This window comes from Toxorhynchites rutilus, chromosome 2 (assembly GCF_029784135.1).
Source record: "Toxorhynchites rutilus septentrionalis strain SRP chromosome 2, ASM2978413v1, whole genome shotgun sequence".
Taxonomy (NCBI): Eukaryota; Metazoa; Arthropoda; class Insecta; order Diptera; family Culicidae; genus Toxorhynchites; species Toxorhynchites rutilus.
In genome coordinates this window covers 11,620,816-11,640,869 of record NC_073745.1, presented here as the reverse complement: position 1 = coordinate 11,640,869, position 20,054 = coordinate 11,620,816, and the positions used below count along the sequence as shown (strand labels likewise).

The 20,054-nt window shown below is 37.8% G+C and overlaps 1 protein-coding gene and 1 long non-coding RNA gene across 3 annotated transcripts in view; one reads left to right on the top strand and one right to left on the bottom strand.

Annotated features, from left to right (window-relative positions):
* The first annotated feature begins 9,217 nt into the window (after nt 1–9,217).
* Nucleotides 9,218–20,054, top strand: part of LOC129765329 (probable glutamate receptor) — a 16,751-nt gene continuing 5,914 nt past the window's right edge. For both annotated transcript variants that reach the window (XR_008741417.1, XM_055765505.1), the window contains exons 1-3: nt 9,218–9,639; nt 19,250–19,772; nt 19,855–20,048. Coding sequence is in view for 1 of the 2 variants with exons in the window: in XM_055765505.1 (XP_055621480.1) it covers nt 9,385–9,639; nt 19,250–19,772; nt 19,855–20,048 (972 nt within the window). In the remaining variant the exon portion in view is untranslated. The remainder of the gene's footprint in view (nt 9,640–19,249; nt 19,773–19,854; nt 20,049–20,054) is intronic.
* Nucleotides 19,005–20,033, bottom strand: LOC129765330 (uncharacterized). Its single transcript, XR_008741418.1, has 2 exons — nt 19,907–20,033; nt 19,005–19,657 (listed from the first exon to the last, which is right to left on the bottom strand). It is a non-coding gene; the product is annotated as an uncharacterized LOC129765330 (long non-coding RNA).

Below are 20,054 nucleotides of genomic sequence, written 5' to 3'. Positions count from 1 at the left end.
TTCCTCGGGATTCTCGCTGGGCTGTAGTGAGAGAATTCGGTCTATGTCGTCGATGTCTTCGTAAACACAACGGAAGTTGCAGAGCCAAAGTTTGTGGTAAGGATGGTTGCACTTTTAAACACCACGAGCTCCTCCACAATGAACAGAAACACAAAGAAGTTTCAAGACCCGATGATCCTCGTCCAGGAACCAGTTATTCGCACCACGAATGCAACGCTCATCGTGCTAGTTCAAATGCTGTTCTGTTTCGTTACCTTCCTGTCACAATACATGGAACGAAAGGGTCCATTCAAACATTAGCCTTCCTAGATGAAGGCTCTGCGTTGACTTTATTAGACCATGACCTCATGGAAGAGCTTGAACTGGATGGAACAGAAAGTCCATTGTGTCTTCGGTGGACTGGTGGCACTGAGAGATATGAAAAAGACTCTCGAATAACACACGTGTCTATTGCGGGCACGCAGGATGGAGCAAAGAGGTTCAAACTGAATGAGGTGCGAACGGTGAAGGAGCTGCAGTTGCCATATCAATCTCTAAACATAGATGAAATGAGGATCAAGTATCCACATTTACGAGGTCTGCCCATAAGATCATACAACGACGCACGGCCGCGAATCCTAATAGGATTGAAGCATGCTCACGTTAGCTTGGTTCTACAAAGTAGAGAAGGAAATCCAGATCAACCGATAGCGATAAAGACTCGTTTGGGTTGGACCGTTTGTGGTGGTAATGGTGAGAACAATGCGTCGAATTTGGTGCACTACTCTTTCCATGTGCATTCCGAAGAACATTCGGACGAATTCTTACATAACGCCATGAAGGAGTACTTCGCTCTCGATAGTCTTGGAGTAGTAAGACCCAGTCGTGCTCTGTTGTCGTCCGAAGATCAAAGAGCCTGTTCAATGCTCGAATCTCTCACTAAGTACACTGGAGACAACTTCGAGACTGGTTTGTTGTGGAGATACGATGATATTCGTTTACCTGATAGCCGGCCAATGGCTCTTCGTCGGTATCAGCTACTGGAAAAAAGAATGCAGAAAGATCCGGAGCTTTTGAAGGTTATGAACCAGAAAATAGTTGATTACCTGCAGAAAGGGTACATACGGAAATTGTCTAAAGAAAAAGAAAATTTGCCTGTTTCACGCGCGTGGTATTTGCCAATATTCCCAGTGGTCAATCCAAACAAACCTGGAAAGGTTCGATTAGTCTGGGATGCAGCAGCTACCGTATTCGGAACGTCTCTAAATTCTGCACTCTTGAAGGGCCCGGACCAAATGTGTTCGCTCTTCTCTATTCTGTTGTAATTTCGGAAGCACCGTGTAGGACTAACTGGGGATATACGCGAAATGTTTCACCAAATCCAAATCCGCGAAACAGACCGATCATGCCAGCGGTTCTTTTGGAGAGACAATACAGGAGAGATTATTGTTTATGAAATGTGTGTAATGACTTTCGGTGCGTGCTGCTCTCCAAGCAGCGCTCAATATGTTAAAAACATAAATGCTGAACGGTTCTCTAGGAAATACGCAGATGCAGTGAACGCTATCGTCCAGCAACACTACGTGGACGATATGTTGGTGAGCGTAGACTCCGAAGAAACAGCTATTCGACTAGCTCAGGAGGTAACGTACGTACATGCCCAAGGCGGGTTCGAAATCCGTAACTGGGTCAGTAACTCAACAGCTGTTATAACTGTATTTAATCAGCCAAAAGCGAACGCGAAAAGTCTGGATTTGTCTACTGAAATATGCACCGAGAAAGTACTAGGATTGTGGTGGTGTACAGAGTCGGATTCGTTCACATACAGAGTCGGATGGGACCGATATGAAGAAACGTTGTTGAAAGGACTACGTCGACCAACAAAACGAGAAGTGCTTCGAGTTCTTATGACAATTTTTGACCCTCTCGGATTGATTGCGCATTTTCTCATATTCCTGAAGATTTTGCTGCAGGAAATTTGGCGCTCTGGTGTTCAGTGGGACGACACCATCAACGATGTTTTGTTCGATAAATGGCGATCCTGGCTGCGTGTGCTACCAACAGTTGAAAAAGTACGAGTTTCCCGGTGCTATTTTGTTCAAACGTCCTGCGAGTATCAAGCTGAGTTTCACACCTTTGTCGACGCTAGTGAGAACGGGTTTGCTGGTGTGTCATTCCTTCGTTTCATCTGTGGTGATCAGATAAAATGTACCATAGTTGCCGCAAAAACCAGAGTCGCACCGTTAAAGTTCCAATCTATTCCAAGACTCGAACTGCAGGCCGCCGTGTTAGGAGGAAGATTAGCACATACGATTCTAGCATGTCTCTCAATTCAAATTACAAGACGCATTTTTTGGACTGACTCTCGCGACGTTTTATGCTGGATTAATTCCGATCACCGTCGTTTTACACAGTTCGTAGCGCACCGGGTTAGCGAGATTCTCGACATAACAGAAGAGCCTGTCAACGCTGCAAGAACGCCAGAGCAGTACCATCTCCTCCAATCATGGCGGACCTTCCAACTGCTAGATTAGCAGCACATTCTCGACCCTTTACCCACGTAGGGATAGACTATTTCGGACCGATGGAGGTAGCCATAGGAAGAAGAGTTGAAAAACGATGGGGAATGCTGGCTACATGTATGACGATCAGAGCTGTTCACATAGAAGTCGTCCATTCACTAAGCACCGATTCCTGCATCATGGCTATCCGCAATTTAATTGCTCGTCGTGGAGTTTCTCGTCACGTTTACTGTGATCGCGGAACCAACTTTGTTGGCGCTAGCAACGAGTTGACTAGAGTGGATAAACTGCTGAACAAAGAAGCCATCATAAAAGAGTTTTTGGGTTACGAAATAGCATGGTCGTTTAATCCACCAGCATCGCCCCATATGGGTGGTAGTTGGGAGCGTATGATCCGCAGCGTGAAGAGCAATCTGATGTCTCTAGAAATACCCCGTAAACCATCAGACGAGGTACTACGTAATGCGCTGACTGAAATAGAAGGTTCATTAAATGCAAGGCCGCTTACACACGTTCCAATCGAAGATCACGCGGCTCCAGCACTAACCCCTAATCACATTCTTCTTGGAAGCTCTAACGGGACGAAGCCACTTACCTTTTTAGATGATAGCAGCGTTGTCGTGCGTCAATGTTGGCGAACTTCTCAGATCATTGCCAACCAATTTTGGAAACGTTGGCTATCGGAATACCTACCAGAGATAACTAGGAGAACCAAGTGGCATTCAGCCTGTGTGCTACCGGTGAAGATCGGTGACGTGGTCATCGTTGTAGATCCAAAGTTACCTCGCAATTGTTGGCCAAAGGGAAGGGTAATAGCAACTCGTCCTGGCAAAGACGGAGAAGTAAGATCCGCAACGGTTCGAACATCCGGGGGAGTGTATGAGCGCCCTGTGGTTAAGCTTGCTGTATTGGACGTTCGCGAAGGAAAGTAAGTCGACTAGGTTGTCGACATACGCGGGGGAGTGTTAGCAACCAGGGGCTGGCAAACGCGCACCCATCATACAACAACCTTGGACAACACATACGAACACAAGTAGAGTAGAGAGCAATAGAGAAGGTAAATAAAACAACCATTGTAGTGCTACCATTTTGATCCCAAGAAAGTCACTGGTGAATCTAAAACACATAAATTTCAATCACACACAAGAATTACATATAAGAACATTAAATATCGAGGTATGGTTGAATTTATTTATAAGGATTTATTAGCCTAAACTGTTTCTCCACAAAACAGGATTAAACATATACAAGGAATTTAAAAAACACTTAGGGGACTAAACGTAAGTGAACATAGATTGGAAACAAACAATAAGAACAATACAATCACAACATTTTATCATAATTACAAACATTATCGAAACACAACATTATGTATGAAAACCACAAATATTTTATTATGTTATAACTTATAGATTAAGTAAAATTACATTTCATAGGTATATTATAATCTCCATTGAACTACACCAAGTTCCTGTGTTTTATTCTTTGGAGCATTATAATCCCGGAATCAACCCCTTCAGTCCCGTTGGTGGAAAACCAACACCCCCCTTAGAGAGGGGGGAGGGATCTCAAACTGTCACGAAAACCTTCCCCGGCCCCAAAAACCCCTATATACCACGTTTCATGTCGATCGGTTCAGTAGTTTCCGAGTCTATAAGAATCAGACATCACTCCATTTTTATATATATAGATTGTATCTTCGGTCTGCAATCCCTGGACCATAAAACTGTCCATCAACGCTTAAAAGGTGATCTTCCTGTCGCATTTTGTTGCCAAACTGGACTTGCAAGCTTCTCTAGCTGCTTCTGGCATCCACATCTCTGCTCGACCGATTCGTTCTTTGACAGATTTTCTGCAGAAATTGTTGATCTCCGATCCTGTTTCAAGCTTCAGTTCTTTCATTATCTTCAAAACGCCTTGTATTGAAGACATCGACCAAATACAACCATTAAAGTGCGCTACACTACAACGCTACAAAGTCCCGTCACCGTGAAGTCAACGTAAAGGAATGAAATGTCAAATATTCTCCCATGGAAATCTGTAGCGGGATAACCTATTACCATTATCCTTTCTCACTTGTCATAAAATCCCAACGATCCTATTCCCACAAATTCATTCCCACGCCATAAATTATCGTCATACATGTTTGTAGGCCAAATGCATTTTTATGTCACTAGCTCACAGCTGCATACGATAATATTAAATAACAACCACTCACCCTGCAGCGTAACATTATGCAGAACTAACCCACTTCAACCAAGTGTGAAATGACAACACACAGAAACAACCACTACCCTTTTGTTCTCCGTTTTGACCCGTTCGAACCAATCGAACGCGCTCACATATTTCCTTGCTGGCTCCTCCTCCTCTAGAATAGAAGCTATCTTGTGTTTAGTTTAAGCATTATAAAAAGTACATGTCGAATGCAAGCGGGCAGTCTTGCAATTAACCAGTTAAGCTAACGAGTGAACGAAGCACGCGAGGAACGATAAATGGAAATGGAACTAAGAATATAGTGTTTATAAATAGATGGAAAGTGCCTGAGTTTCCATCCGAACAATATCACAAGTGTCCAAAGTGATCGAAATAAATATACTAAAACAGAATCCTCTTTAATTCCCCCACATGGCGACCATGACAGGACTCGAACCTGCAATCTTCGGCTATGAGTGAAACCAAACAGAATCCTCTTTAATTCCCCCACAAATCGTATGATAGCATTCACATACACAAACACCGGCAACTTTGACGTCGGCAAAATAAGTCCAAGAGAATAGTTGACGGGACGGTGACGGTGACGCTATATGTGTAGCGCACTTAAAGTTTTTGTTCATAATTAGTGTGAAGCCTCCCAAACATCTTTCCTTTTAGGTGGAGGCGATCTGGCGTAGTGGTAACATCCATACCTCTCACGCAGAGATTACGAGTTCAATTCTCACTCCCGACATTCTTCCAAAAATAGGAGTAAAAGTGACGAACCAGCCGAAATGTGTTGAAAATCACTATAATAGAGAAAAAAAAACCTTCCTCTTAGCTTCTCGTATATTGAACGAATCGCCAGAATGCTTATCCATTCCCGTAAACAACTGATATATGCGTTGCGCACATTCTCCATCGGGAAAACCGGGCACAAAAACTACAGTGAAGTCGACATCGCAGAGGATATTTTAAGCCACAAATATTTTTTTGATTTTTTCAAGTTTCCATAGTGTACTACTCTCTTAATAACACAACAATGGAAGCCTCATATCAACTGTCCCGCCGTGTACGGTCCAACTGTGAACATTCAAACATTAGGAATACTCTTAAGCCGAAAAGGTGACGTTGTATAATTTACAACATGTTATCGATGAATAAATTCGCCTCTGTTACTGCTGGAGTGTTAAATGAGCATAAATTAAAAAACAGATGTGATAAAAAAAACTTCGGTTGAAACCGTTCAAATAGCCTTAATTTATTCAAAAATGTTCTATTAATTTTGCCTTGATTGGCGAAAAGACGAAATTCATAGGGTGAAAATCAGATGCAAAAGGCACACAATTACTCGACTTGGGTTCGAATTCAGCAGGTTTCAGCCATTAAATTCTTCAAAACTCTGAGAAAGTAAACTCCAGCAACCGTTTGATAAGCGGAATAACTCTTTCTAGATAATCTATATATTAGGCTGTCAAAAAAGTCCTGCGGTATTCCCGCGAGGTGTTGTTGTAAGCGCGTAGTTCTAGTTGTATTCATTGTATCGAGTCATACTATAGCTTGTTGGAAAGGTATTTTTGCGCGCTATAATATAGTCCTTGACAGTGTTTCGTAAGTTATAGTGTCGCAAATATGGAGCAAAATAAAGAGAAAATCCAACATATTTTACAGTACTACTATGACAAAGGCAAAAATGCATCTCAAGCTGCCAATAAAATTTGTGCAGTTTATGGACCCGATACAGTTTCCATTTCCACCGCACAACGATGGTTTCAACGTTTTCGTTCTGGTGTAGAGGTCGTCGAAGATGCGCCACACTCCGGAAGGCCTGTCGTCGAAAATTGCGACAAAATCGCTGAATTAGCCGAGAAAGACCGGCATAGTAGCAGCCGTAGCATCGGCCAAGAGCTGGGGATAAGTCATCAAACCGTTATTAACCATTTGAAGAAGCTTGGATTCACAAAGAAGCTCGATGTATGGGTGCCACACACGTTGACGCAAAAAAACATCTTTGACCGTATCGACGCATGTGAATCGCTGCTGAATCGCAACAAAATCGACCCGTTTCTGAAGCGGATGGTGACTGGCGATGAAAAGTGGGTCACTTACGACAACGTGAAGTGCAAACGGTCGTGGTCGAAGCCCGCTGAAGCGGCTCAGACGGTGGCCAAGCCCTCATTAACGGCCAGGAAGGTTCTGCTGTGTGTTTGGTGGGATTGTCAAGGAATAATCTATTATGAGCTGCTTCCCTATGGCCAAACGCTCAATTCAGACCTGTACTGCCAACAACTGGACCGCTTGTAGGTAGCACTCATGAAGAAGAGGCCATCTTTGATAAACAGAGGCCGCATTGTCTTCCATCAGGACAACGCCAGGCCACACACTTCTTTGGTGACGCGCCAGAAGCTCCGGGAGCTCGGATGGGAGGTTCTTTTGCATCCGCCGTATAGTCCGGACCTTGCACCAAGTGACTACCACCTGTTTTTGTCCATGGCGAACGAGCTAGGTAGTCAGAAGTTAGCCACAAAAGAGGCCTGTGAAAATTAGCTATCCGAGTTTTTTGCCAATAAGGAAGCGAGCTTCTATAACAGGGGTATTATGAAGTTGGCATCTCGTTGGGAACAAGTCATCGAACAAAACGGCGCATATTTGACTTAAAACAGATGATTGTAACTAATTTTAAGAACAAATGAAAATTCTCAAAAAATACCGCAGGACTTTTTTGACAGCCTAATATATAAAAATGGATTTCTGACTGTCTGTCTGTCTGTCTGTCTGATTCTTATGGTCTCGGAAACTACTGAACCGATCAACATGAAAATTAGTATGTAGGGGTTTTTGGGGTCGGGGAAGGTTTTCGTGATAGTTTGAGACCCCTCCCCCCTCTCTAAGGGGGGGCTGTCATACAAATTAAACACAAATTTCTACATTACTCGGGGAATAATCAAGCAAATAAAACGAAATTTTGCAAATGGATGTTATAGAGTGCAATAAATGATTCTATGGTGGTTAGACTTTACACCCCCCTCTTCTACATTAATGGAGAATTATTCAAGCAAATAAAACCAATATAGGCATATTGAGTTTTTAGGGTGCAATAAATGTTTCTATAATGGTATGACGCCCCTCCCTCCTATGGAATGGAAAGGGGGTCTCGTAAAAATATTACTCATTTTTCAACCAAAAATACCAATTTCCAACCAAACATGATAATGGAAAATTTTCGGAAAATTCTGAAGGAAACAGGGAAAATTCGGAATATTAAATTCCCATATGTTCTACAATTACATAGTGACAAGGGTTGTTAGTTCATGTGATGTTTGCGCTAACGAAATTGATCTTTGTTCGAAAATGGAAATGGATTTTAATGCGATGGAACGCACTCCTATATCTTCTTCTATCTATACCAAAAAAAAGGATCGCCGGATGTGTTGATAAGAATAGAACTCGAGGAAGGAATTTAACGTTCTAGGGCTGTCTTTATTCTATCATATTTTCTGTATAAAACATTTATTCCATGTAACGAAGAAACAAGTTTTTTGCAAGTGGTTGAAAAATCTTGAACGAGAATTGTGTCTGCAAATAATCTGATATTCTAATGATGAGTTTTGTTAGAAATACTAGGAATTTTATAGTAAAAGGTAAATTCAACGAGCTCGATTAGAAGATCAATCAATGAACCGTTCCGCGATTGGACCCATGAACTTGCTCATAGTAAGAAAACGTGGATGTTTGAAGGTATAGATAATGAAACACAAATTTTGGGCGGGACGAAGTTTGCCGGGTCAGCTAGTATTTTAATAAAGTTTGAGTTCCGGAACATAATAGACACAATGTGTATCGACATACTCAATACTCCCAGCATAAATTCATATAATGACTGTTATGAATCGATTGGATTGCATTTGACATTGTCACGATTCCGCTATTATAATCCGTATGTGGATGTGATTGTACAAATAAAAGGACGAGAAGGTCAGTCAGCCATGTGTATCTGGAGTCCGTACGTTGAGTAAACAGATAAAATCTCCGGATTCATTTGCGGTTCGATACTGTACAAATCACTGATTTAATTCTACCTTTCAGTACTATTATTTACTGACTGCCGGTAATGTTTTTGTATCAAAGGACTACCGCATTCGAAAATAATGTGTTTGTACTCAATTCTTGAAAACTCTCATCATTTTCTAATGTATACCGCGAAGAACACGTGTGCTGTGATTAACGAATTAATGGAACCATTGATAACCCCTCATCAAATTCTTGAATTACGACGCGCATTGTGGTAAATTACATACACAAAATTGTGTTGCTAGCTGAGCAGCAATGCCCTTCTGGAAAATGAGTATGTTAGTACAAGATAAATAAAAACCACATCCGTCCGCCCATGACTCACACAGATGATGGGGCAGGAGGTGCCAGGATATCTCCAACCACATAGGCGATATTTGATGATCCCAGTGTCCTGTGACTTCCACACATATTCGATGTCGGCTTAATATTAGTTCCTCGCGAGCCTTTGATTGGAACGGTCTGGTCGGGATCACCATATAAACCTCCGAGAGAGGGTGTGCTGAGAAGTGTTTGATTTTGTGCGTTTAGTTTCCTTTTTTGTTGTTTTGGTGGAAATGTGAAACATTTTAACAACATTTTACGAAAATGTCCCGCCAAACTGCCAGTGTATCTGAATATGAGTGCCAGTGAAATAAAATCGAAATATAGTTCAACATACACAATCTCTCTAACTGCACTTCTCGTCATATTTTGGTCTCACGGTACAACGCTAGCCGCTATTCCGACGGTCCAGCCGGAACCGAGCAGCACAAATTATGGAGCTGGTTACTATAAAACTGAATTCAAGAGCAGCAGGGACGAGAAAGATTCCCATTTGCAGCAATTGGCCAACGAGCTGCAAGGGAGGACTCTCAATGTCACAACGTTAGAGGTGAGATGGACTTGACCTAAAGGATTTTCAATGAACATTAATTAGAGCCGCACAAAAATCAATATGTTATTAATCACAAATATTACTCAAAGAGTTTATTTTATAAAACTTTCCAGCGTTTAAAAAATATTAAACTTAGCTGCCAAAAATTCTAAAAAAGTGTTTACAATACAATTAAAGTCACAATAAGCTTACTCATCCTCGCCGAACAAAATCTGAAGTAACATATTTAGGAATATTACCCTGAGTGCTAATATTAAAAAAAGTAGTTTGAGGTCTAACGGTGACAAAAATTTCCTCTTTATTCTTTCCTGTTCATTAATAGAGAAAACATTTACCGTTTCCATGTCATTTTTGAAAACGCATGAAATTTATTTGAACATTTGAACCAATTAAATATTATTGAAACGTAGAGTTTAATTCAACATTTCGAACAAAAACATGTTTATGACTAAATGTGTTGCAAAGAATCGAACCTTTGAATATACCGTAAAGAAATATCAGACACAAATACAGTTCTAGAAATTCATTTCAAGCTTTTCAGTGTTTCAAACATATACTCTGACGAAGTAATGATAATGGTTCTTCCTCGTCGACGCTTTTATCAGTCATAAACACTTTCGGTAAACTAATTTTGCAATATTATCCTGTACTTCAATAAAATATGTAAATATTTGTTTGAGGTTTAGCGCTGACAAAAACTTCTTCTCTATACTCTTCTCCTCAGCAATACAGGAGATATATTTTTAAAAACGAAAAATATAAATCAACCAATAATTGAACCAATTCAAAAATACTAAATGTCGTCCGAGGAACTGTCCAAAAAAGTATTTACAAATATCAGAAAAGGTCCTTATTATATATTCAAATATTTGGTTTAGGTTGACAGTTTTTTTTTTTTGAAAAAAAAACTATTGGAAATGTTCCGTCTGGAAGTAAGAGAGGTGGGAGTAAAACGGACATGTTAAGAAGAACTTCAATTATATCTTTGGAAACTCATGTTTCCCAAAACTGTGATGCAATTTCCTGCAGTTCAATACACTGTTTTTCTACCTAATTGGCCAAATATTTCACAAAAAAAATTTTTCAATGTTTTTTATTGAAATCAAAGCAGACCGAAAAGCACATAATTTTTTTTCGATTCGAATAATATGGACATATAGTGGGGGTAATATGGACAGGTTTGTAGTATATGAAGCGTAGAGATTTCTCGATCACGAGAGGAATAGTTTTATTCAACCAAGGTCTGAAATCATCACGAATGTCCGTTAAATGATGAAAACATCGAATTAATCCACCTAGAAGTGATATCGTGCTTTTCAGCAGTATAAACGAACAGACCCTCAACTATTTTGCTTTTGGTTCTATTCAGCTTCGAAACAGTCCACATTTGGCGATTTTAGTTCCATTTGCAGGGCATTCCGTCCGTTTTACCCCACCAGTACAATTATTTCAATAATTTAAATTTTCCACTCAAAAATGAATTTACTTTTCCGTACATTCCCAAAATCGCTTCTCTGTTAACTCACAAACCGAAATATAACCATCAGCAAATTGAATTTTAATATTAAACCACTCAAAATGCTTAATATCGAAGCAGCTCCACACACGAAATCATGTATGATTTTCGGTTTTTGATTCCCTGCTCCACTTTTGATCAGTATTCATTGCCATAGGGTGGCTTAAATATTATAGAATAACATGTAGAAGATTAACTCATTAACAGAAATCTGAAATTCATAACACAAATCAACCACCTGTCCAAATTGCCCCCACTGTCCGTATTACCCACGGTTCCCCTACATATTCATTGAGCAGTAGAAATAAATCGGAAATAGCCATAACTAGCGAGAAAATAGCTAGTTCAATCGAATAGCTTGTTTGATCCTACCTTCGAGACAAATGGCACAGTTATTTCGGTCGGCGGAAATATGACAAACATTTTGCATGCCTAGAAGTCAGTTATACAAACCTAGGTGGTGCGGAGTTAATAAATTTTTTTTTTCAAGTACATTGTGCTTGAAAAAAATTCTTGCACCTCTTCCCCATGCTGTCTTTTTTCCGCATGCTATCAGATGTTTCTCCTATAAAAGGAGCAATATAAAGCAAACGTTTTCGTGACTCGGACCTTTAGACTTTAAAGCCTCTATAATTAAAGAAGAAGAAGAAAAAGTTATTTGTTTATTTACCTTTTCGACTTAATCAAGATTGAAATAAATGTTGTAATTTGTGTGATTCGTATTTTTAAATTATTATCGTGGATAATTAACCTAACATTTGGAGAAAAATAAAATTGAATTATATCTAACTTTAGAGAAATTTATAAGTCAATAATACTGAAATTTCAGTATCTGCTAAAATTTCATGAAACCCTAGCATTAATTGATGAAAAAATGTAGTTCTTTCTTTTTGATTAATTCGATTATTTTCCCTTCTGGGTCTTTTTTGACATTTCTATTGGATTCATTTTGACAACCAATTTGATTCTATCCGCATAACTCAGATGCAAACATCACATCGAGCTAATGTTTTTTCACTTTCAGAAAGGCGAACAAAGATAAATTACTGAGTGTTAATATATCCTCAGAAATCTTGGAAATATACAGTGGTTAATCTCCATGAAGACCAGGAGGATCTCTTCCTTCTCTAAAATGGATCTGCCTTTGAAGGACAATGTACGGTATTGATAATGTACACTGATAGGCAAAATGTAGTGCCTACCTCTTTTTTTTTTTAAATTTCTCTTTCTCTTTAAATTTCTCAAATTTCTCTCATTATTGACTGAAGTAAAAACAAGTTTTTTAATATCTTATTTTTTTATATTATCTCTAAGTTTAATTATGGAATACAGAAAAAAATTACTTTAAGGAACAAAAATTCAATTTGTGCTGAAACAAAAAAAAACAGTGACAAAAAAGTACCCATTTCATTTTGGGTCCAGAAAAGATTAAATTAAATTAAAGTAAAGATTAAAGTAAAAGAAAAACATTTTAAGACTAGGTAGATGCGTTATCGTGATGCATGAGTACGGCCGTTTGCAACGAACTTTCCCTCTCATACGCCCAATAACGCCAAGGCAAGGCTCTGTTAACCGTTTGGCGCTCCAAAAGGAATTCCGAACGAACAACATCATATCAAAAATCTCCGAGCAAAAAAAAGTTAACTTGTTCTTAATGACGCTGTAAAGAAACTAAATGACAGATCGCGCTCAAAATCGACATTAAAACCACTGACAGTAATAGCAACACAAAAAATAAATAAAAATGAAAATAAAAAATGTTCTGCGGGAAAATTTAAAAAATTAAACAATAAAAACAATTTCCCGGTATATTTTAAACAGCATGTATGGCACGAAACCTCACTGTTCTGTAGAATAATGTGTTAATCAGACAAAAACTACATGGGCTGAAAGGTCCCGGGATTTTTAATGAAAACAATCGTTTTCTGGGAGAACCTGTATTCATTCCTGGACATTGTTTCCTTCGAGAGCAACACCTCGGTCTTCGAAATATGCCTTAGTGCTGATCTGCAGACTGCCTATTTGATTCAGGAGTGTGGTAATGGATCCACATTTCATCCATTGTTACAATACGTCGAAAGAAGTCCACAATACGTCGAAGCTGTTGAATCATCAACGCGCCGCTGTTTTTGATAGACGGTCAGCAAACGCGGCACCCATCGCGCGGATAGCTTTTTCATGTCTAAAATAACGTGCAGAATGTATCCCACACGTTTATTTGAAATTCCAACGGCCTCAGCAAACTCGCGTAACTTCATTTTACATTCGTTCAAAACGAGTCGATGGACTAGTTTTACGATTTCTGAATTCGTAGCCTCTTATGGCCTTCCAGAGCGAGGTGCATCTGCGTTGCTATGTACATTCCATTTTCTATACGAAAGCTCAGGTAGTGCCACTTAAACAACTGTAGTTTATGAACAAATAAACGAAATGTGATGAAACTTCACACATGAGCTAGTGACAGATGAATCTCTCGAAATAAATCTTGTTCATTTTTAGTGGTGCCATCTGATGAAAAATACCGGGACTTTCAGCACATGTAGTAGTTGGCCTTTATCCAAGGAAGCACCTGGTTTAAAAAAAATACCAATATGAACATCAGTATTAATGTCAATGTCACCGCCGTGTTTGTTATCGGAGGAAGCTTCTTCAAACCTTTCAAGTGTGGAACAATCAAAATTTTCTGAACCTAAATTTGCCACTTTTTTGAGTATGCATGCGGAGAATTTGGAATCTGGAAACTGCCGCGACGGCGAAAAAAGTGACACTTCAGAAAAGTTCTTCAGAATATTGATATTTTCATTGAAACTCTTACTAAATTACAATAAAAACTAAAAAAAAATATTTTTTATAAATACGAGATAGCTTAGTTATGTCTTCAGCTAAATTTGAAAGCTATTAATTTTATGAAACTTTGGAGAACATATAACTTTTTTATGAGAAGAGTATCTTGGAACTAGTTTTTTAAATTATGTTTTTTTAACTTTGCTGAAGACACTATTAATTTTAATGGAACCAAGCAAAAATATGTCACTTTTACATAATATACACTATGATCAAAAAGTACCGGGAATTTTCATTAAACGTATTGTGCATGCGGGAACCGGTTCATTTTTTTCATATATTGGTACAACCTTAAGACGCACATCTGTCAGGTTTTAGTGCCATCCTATAATTAGGGTCTGCCTGTAAGTCACAAACGGCCGGAAATGTGAGCCGACAATTATTGGATTTTGCATGATGATAACGCGCCATCGCACCGAGCCCGAATAAATTATTTGACCAAACATCAAGTAAATACTATCGAGCAAGCACCGTAATCAACTAATATGCGACTTTTTTTTTGTTCTCCAAGTTGAAGTGGCCACTTCGTGAGATTTCAGTCGATCGAGAAACTCAGAGAGAATGCGACGAGGGAAAGAGATTTCAGTCGATCGAGAAACTTAGAGAGAATGCGACGAGGGAACTAAAGGCCATCCCTTCGTCGGCCTATCAGGGATGCATGGAGGACTGGGTCAAGCATTGGCACATGTGTGTTACTCTAGATCAGGGGTTCCTCAAGTGGTCGATGTCGACCCCTTGGGGTTGTAACTTTTGATGCCAATTTTATTTTATTTATTTTTAACCTAATATTTCATTCTGTTTTGATGTTTATTTATAATATATTAATTTAATATTCGATTTCTGTTTCTAGTTTGCTATCAGACCTCAAATTTGGGTTATTTTGCAAAAGTTTTGTTCGATCTTTACTTTCGCAAGCTTCTTCACAGAAGATCGGGTGTCATAAACAATCTTACGAAAATATCCTAATTGGAAACGTTTCAAAAATGTAAATCTGAAGGTTAAAAACAAGTATGTTATCAATATATTATTAAAAAAAATTAACATATTGGGTTGGGGAAAAAGAAATGTCGTATATTGTCAATGTATGGCAACACTTAAACATATCTTGTGTAGTAAAGGTAAAACTGCAACGAAGGCGGCCGAAAAAATTCGTGTAGTTTATGGACCCGATACTGTAACGATTCGCACAGCACAGCGTTGGTTTGATCCATTTTGTTCTGGTGTAGTGGCTGTCGAAGATACACCCCGTACTGGTAGGCCAATCGTCGTGGAAACCAATAAAATCGTTGAAATCATCCAAGTAGACTGGCATGTGTATAGACCGGTATAGACCATAAAACCATAAAACCGTTTGGAACCATTTGCAGAAGATTGGATTCCAAAAAAAAGCTGGATGTATGGATGCCACACGAATTGACGCAAGAAAATCTTTTAGACCGAATCAACGCCTGCGATGCACTGCTGAAACGGAACGAACTCGACCCATTTTTGAAGAAGATGGTGACTGGTGATGAAAAGTGGATCACGTACGACAACCTAAAGCGAAAAAAGTTGTGGTCGAAGCGCGGTGAGCCGGCCCAAACCATCGAAAACTGGCTGTCTGAGTTTTTTGCAAATAAGGAGGGGGGTTTTATAAGGGGGGATAATGAAGTTGCTTTCTAAATGGCAACAAGTTGGCGAAGAAAACGGCGCGTATTTGACTTAAATTGGATAATTTTAGATATGTTAAATAAAGCGTCAAATTTCGATCAGAAATACGACATTTCGTTTTCCCCAACCCTATATTTTGAATTTCTTCCCCGTAATGCCGCGTCGTGACGGTGATACCGCTAGACGGTTTTTCTTACGACCCGCAGTCCCATTCAGTCTCATTCAGTGGATTTAGCTTAGAGCTGGTCGAGAAGTTTTCAGTAATTTTGAGTGTGTTGAAATATGATCAACCCATGAACATACCATAATTCAAAGAGTTCTGTTATGAGACTGCAAAATACATGAGTCATTACGGGAGGTATTACATCGCATTCTCATTGGACGGAGCAGATATCATTGATAAAGCTGATTTTCTGTCAAGGGATCATCAAGAGTGAAGAAATTAAGATTCAAAAATGTTCCGTGGAAAGCGATCCAGAAAAATCATCAAATTTCAATTTGCTGAGACATCAGCAATCAGAATATTTTCGTAAGACTGCTTACGACACCCGATCTCCTGATATGCAGCTCGTGAAAGCAAAGATGAATGAAAATCCAATTTCTTTCATCAACTAGTGTGAAACAATTTTGAGTTCTGATAGAAACAGAAAGAGAAATCGAATAGTAAAATTATATATTGTTAATAAACCTCAACATTGGATGAAGAATGAATTAAAAAGGTTAAAATATGGAGTCAAAATTAGCATAAACAGTGATGTTTCCGAAATGTCCCGACTTCGAAAAGTAGTTTGCTGTATACTCTAAAACCTGACGAAAAAAATTGCGTTACGTTGACGAAAAAAACACAGACGTGCACATTTTTGCATAATATAGTATGTAAGAGATAGTTTTGCTTTGTAACCTCTGTACATTGCAATGGTGTCATTAAAAACTAATAGTGTCTTCAGCAATTTTATGAATTTTAATGTCATCTAAAGCTTTGTGAAACATGTTGAGTTGATATAATGTAATTTAAGTAGAGCTTAATTTAAAAAACTAGTTTTAAGATACCATAGACGAATTTCATGCCAAATCGTCTTAGGAGTTGGCAGCACCATCTTAGATAGTAGTGAAACGTTGTGGGTGTAAAGACATGAGTCGTTTAAGCAACTTCGCATACTTGAAATATTCGAAAAAGAATAAGACTACTTTTTGGAAAAAGCTAATTTTTTTCTTAATTTTTTACAAAAATTTATAGCTTAAAAACTATGATACCTACAAAATTCTTGTCAAAGGATGAAATGTAGGAAGTTTTCACAAAAAATTACCAAAAAAGTTTTCACAAAACATTACCAAAAAAATGTTGGAAAAAAATTTCGCTGACAAAAAAGTTATTTTAAAAATTAAAATTTATTTTTCTCAAAAACGTATTTTTTTTAATTCTTAAAAATATATATATATATATGAATAGCCCTCAAAATTTCCAACAAGTCGTCCATACATCGGAATATGGGCACTTTTGCAGGGAAAAAGTTTTTCGAACAACAACTTTTTCATGTTTTCTTTGAAAAAAATACAACTAATCCTAATTTTGTTCAAAGTCAAGAATAATGTATTCGACAAAGTTTTAGATCTTGTTAAAATATAAACTTTTGTCGAACACATCAACTTTCTATTTTTTATAGTTTTTGGAATATATATCATTTTTGTATGAAGACTCCTGAAAAAAATAATGTTTTGCTCGTAACATTTTTGTGTGTAAATTCTCACGTTTAACATGTTCTTGACATGTTTCTAAATAGAGAAAAGTTAGCAGAGCATTTAAAACGCGATAATTCATACAAAAAATGTTACGAATTGAACATGACTAGCATTTTTTTCAAAGAAAAACATGAAAAAGTTGTTGTTCGAAAAACTTTTTCCATGTAAATGTGCCCATCGTCCGATGTATGGAAAACTTGTTGGAAATTTTAAGGGCTATTTATATCTATTTCTTTCAGAATTTTGAAAGCATATGTTTTCGAGAAAAATTAATTTTAATTTTTTTTAAAATAATTTTTCAATGAAATTTTTTTCCAAAAAACTTTTTGATAATTTTTAATGAAAACCAAAATAATTTCCCACATTCCATTCTTTGACTAAAATTTTGCAGGTCTGATATTTTATTTTTAGGTTTTTTTTAATTTTGAGTTTTTCAACTTTTTTTGAAAAATCTTAATTTAAAAACTATAACATCTACAATAAGATGGTCAGAGAATGAATGTAGGAAATTACTTATGTTTTCATTAAAAAGTATCAATGAATTTTTCGGAAAAAAAATTTTATTAAAAAAAAATATTTTAAAAGTTTAAATTCATTTTTCTCGAAAACATGCTTTTAAAATTCTGAAGAAAAATAGATATGAATAGCCCTTAGAATTTCCAACAAGTTTTCCATACATCGGACGATGGGCACATTTACATGGAAAAAGTTTTTCGAACAACAACTTTTTCATTTTTTTCTTTGAAAAAATACTATTAATGTTTAATTCGTAACATTTTTATGTATAAATTATCATAATTTACGTGCTCTGCTAACTTTTCTCTATTTGGAAACATGTACATGTCAAACGTCAGAATTTACACACAAAAATGTTACGAGCAAAACATTATTTTTTTCAGAAGTCATCATACAAAAATGATTTATATTCCAAAAACTATAACAGATAGAAAGTTGACATCTTGGACAAAAGTTCACATTTTAATAAAATCTAAAACTTTGTCGAATACACTATATCACTATTTTGACTCTAGACAAAATTAGGATTATTTGTATTTTGTCTAAGAAAATATAAAAAAGTTGTTAGAAAAAAATTTCCCTGTAAAAGTGCCCATTTTCCGATGTACGACTTGTTGGAAATTTTAAGGGCTATTCATATGTATATTTTTGAGAATATAAAAAAATATGTTTTTGAGAAAAACGAATTTTAATTTTTAAAATAACTTTTTTTCAGCGAAATTTTTTTTTCAAAAAATTTTTGATATTTTTTCGCCAAAAAATTTGAACTATTTCCTACATTTCATCCTTTGACATGAATTTTGTAGGTATCACAGTTTTTAAGCTATAAATTTTTGTAAAAATTTAGAAAAAAAATCGGCTTTTTCTAAAAAGTTGTCTCATTTTTTTCGAATATTTCAAGTATGCGAAGTTGCTTAAATGACCCATGTCTTTACAACCACAACGTTCCACTACTATCTGAGATGGTGCTGCCAACGGCCAGTCGAGTTGGCATGAAATTCGTCCATAGTGAGACGCAAAAAACGATAGAAATCGAAAGACAGTCCAAAAACAAACTGACGTGGCGGGTGATAAGCGGAAGAAACGAGTGTTCAGGTTTTGGCAAAGCGAAACTTATATTTTACTAATTTAACTAATATTTTTCCCTTATATAATATAGATCAAAATACTAAAAAATAAGGTCTTTGGCTAAATTTTGATCGTTCCACTTTTTATTTAAAGCTTGAACTAATGGGATTTTCATCCTAAGATAAACATATCATAGAGCATTCCTTAAAAACGTTTCAACATAATGTTGTTTCTCAATTATTACAACATGTATTTCCTACCATCTCTGGTTAGGATTGGCCGCTAAGCTACACCGAACGTATCAATGGAACCTTATTTGGACGTGGTGTAGCTTTCGAGCTGCTCGACTTTCTTATGGAGAAGTTCAAATTCAACTATACACTAGTCATGCCGGAGCATAACATCGTTGGCTCCACCACAGACATGGAGGGCAGCATCATCGAACTGCTAGCGACAGGAAAGGCCGACATCGCGGTAGCGTTTCTGCCAATTTTGTCCGATGCCCGACAGCACATATTCTACTCGACCGGGCTGGACGAAGGCGAGTGGATGATGATTATGGTGCGACCAATGGAATCGGCCAGTGGTTCTGGCCTGCTGGCTCCCTTCGACTCAGATGTGTGGATCCTGATCCTCATATCGCTTCTGGCCGTTGGTCCGATCATTTACGGGTTACTAATTCTGCGGTTCAAAATGACGAAGGATAACGAACAGGTCAAATATACACTACCCCACTGTGTGTGGTTCGTATATGGTGCACTGATGAAACAAGGCAGCACATTGTCACCAACAGGAGGTAGGGTACAATTCATGTAACAGTTTTTGTTTCTTAAATACGAACGTTAATACCAGCTTTAACGGACCAAACTGTATTCCAGATTCTACCCGAATTCTATTTGCCAGCTGGTGGATTTTCATCACAATACTCACATCGTTTTACACGGCTAATCTAACTGCTTTCCTAACGTTATCCAAATTCACGCTACCAATCAACAATGCAGAAGACGTCCGCCGAAAGGAGAAACAATTTGTCACAATCCGTGGAAATGCCGTAGAGTACGCCATCAAGAACGTAAGT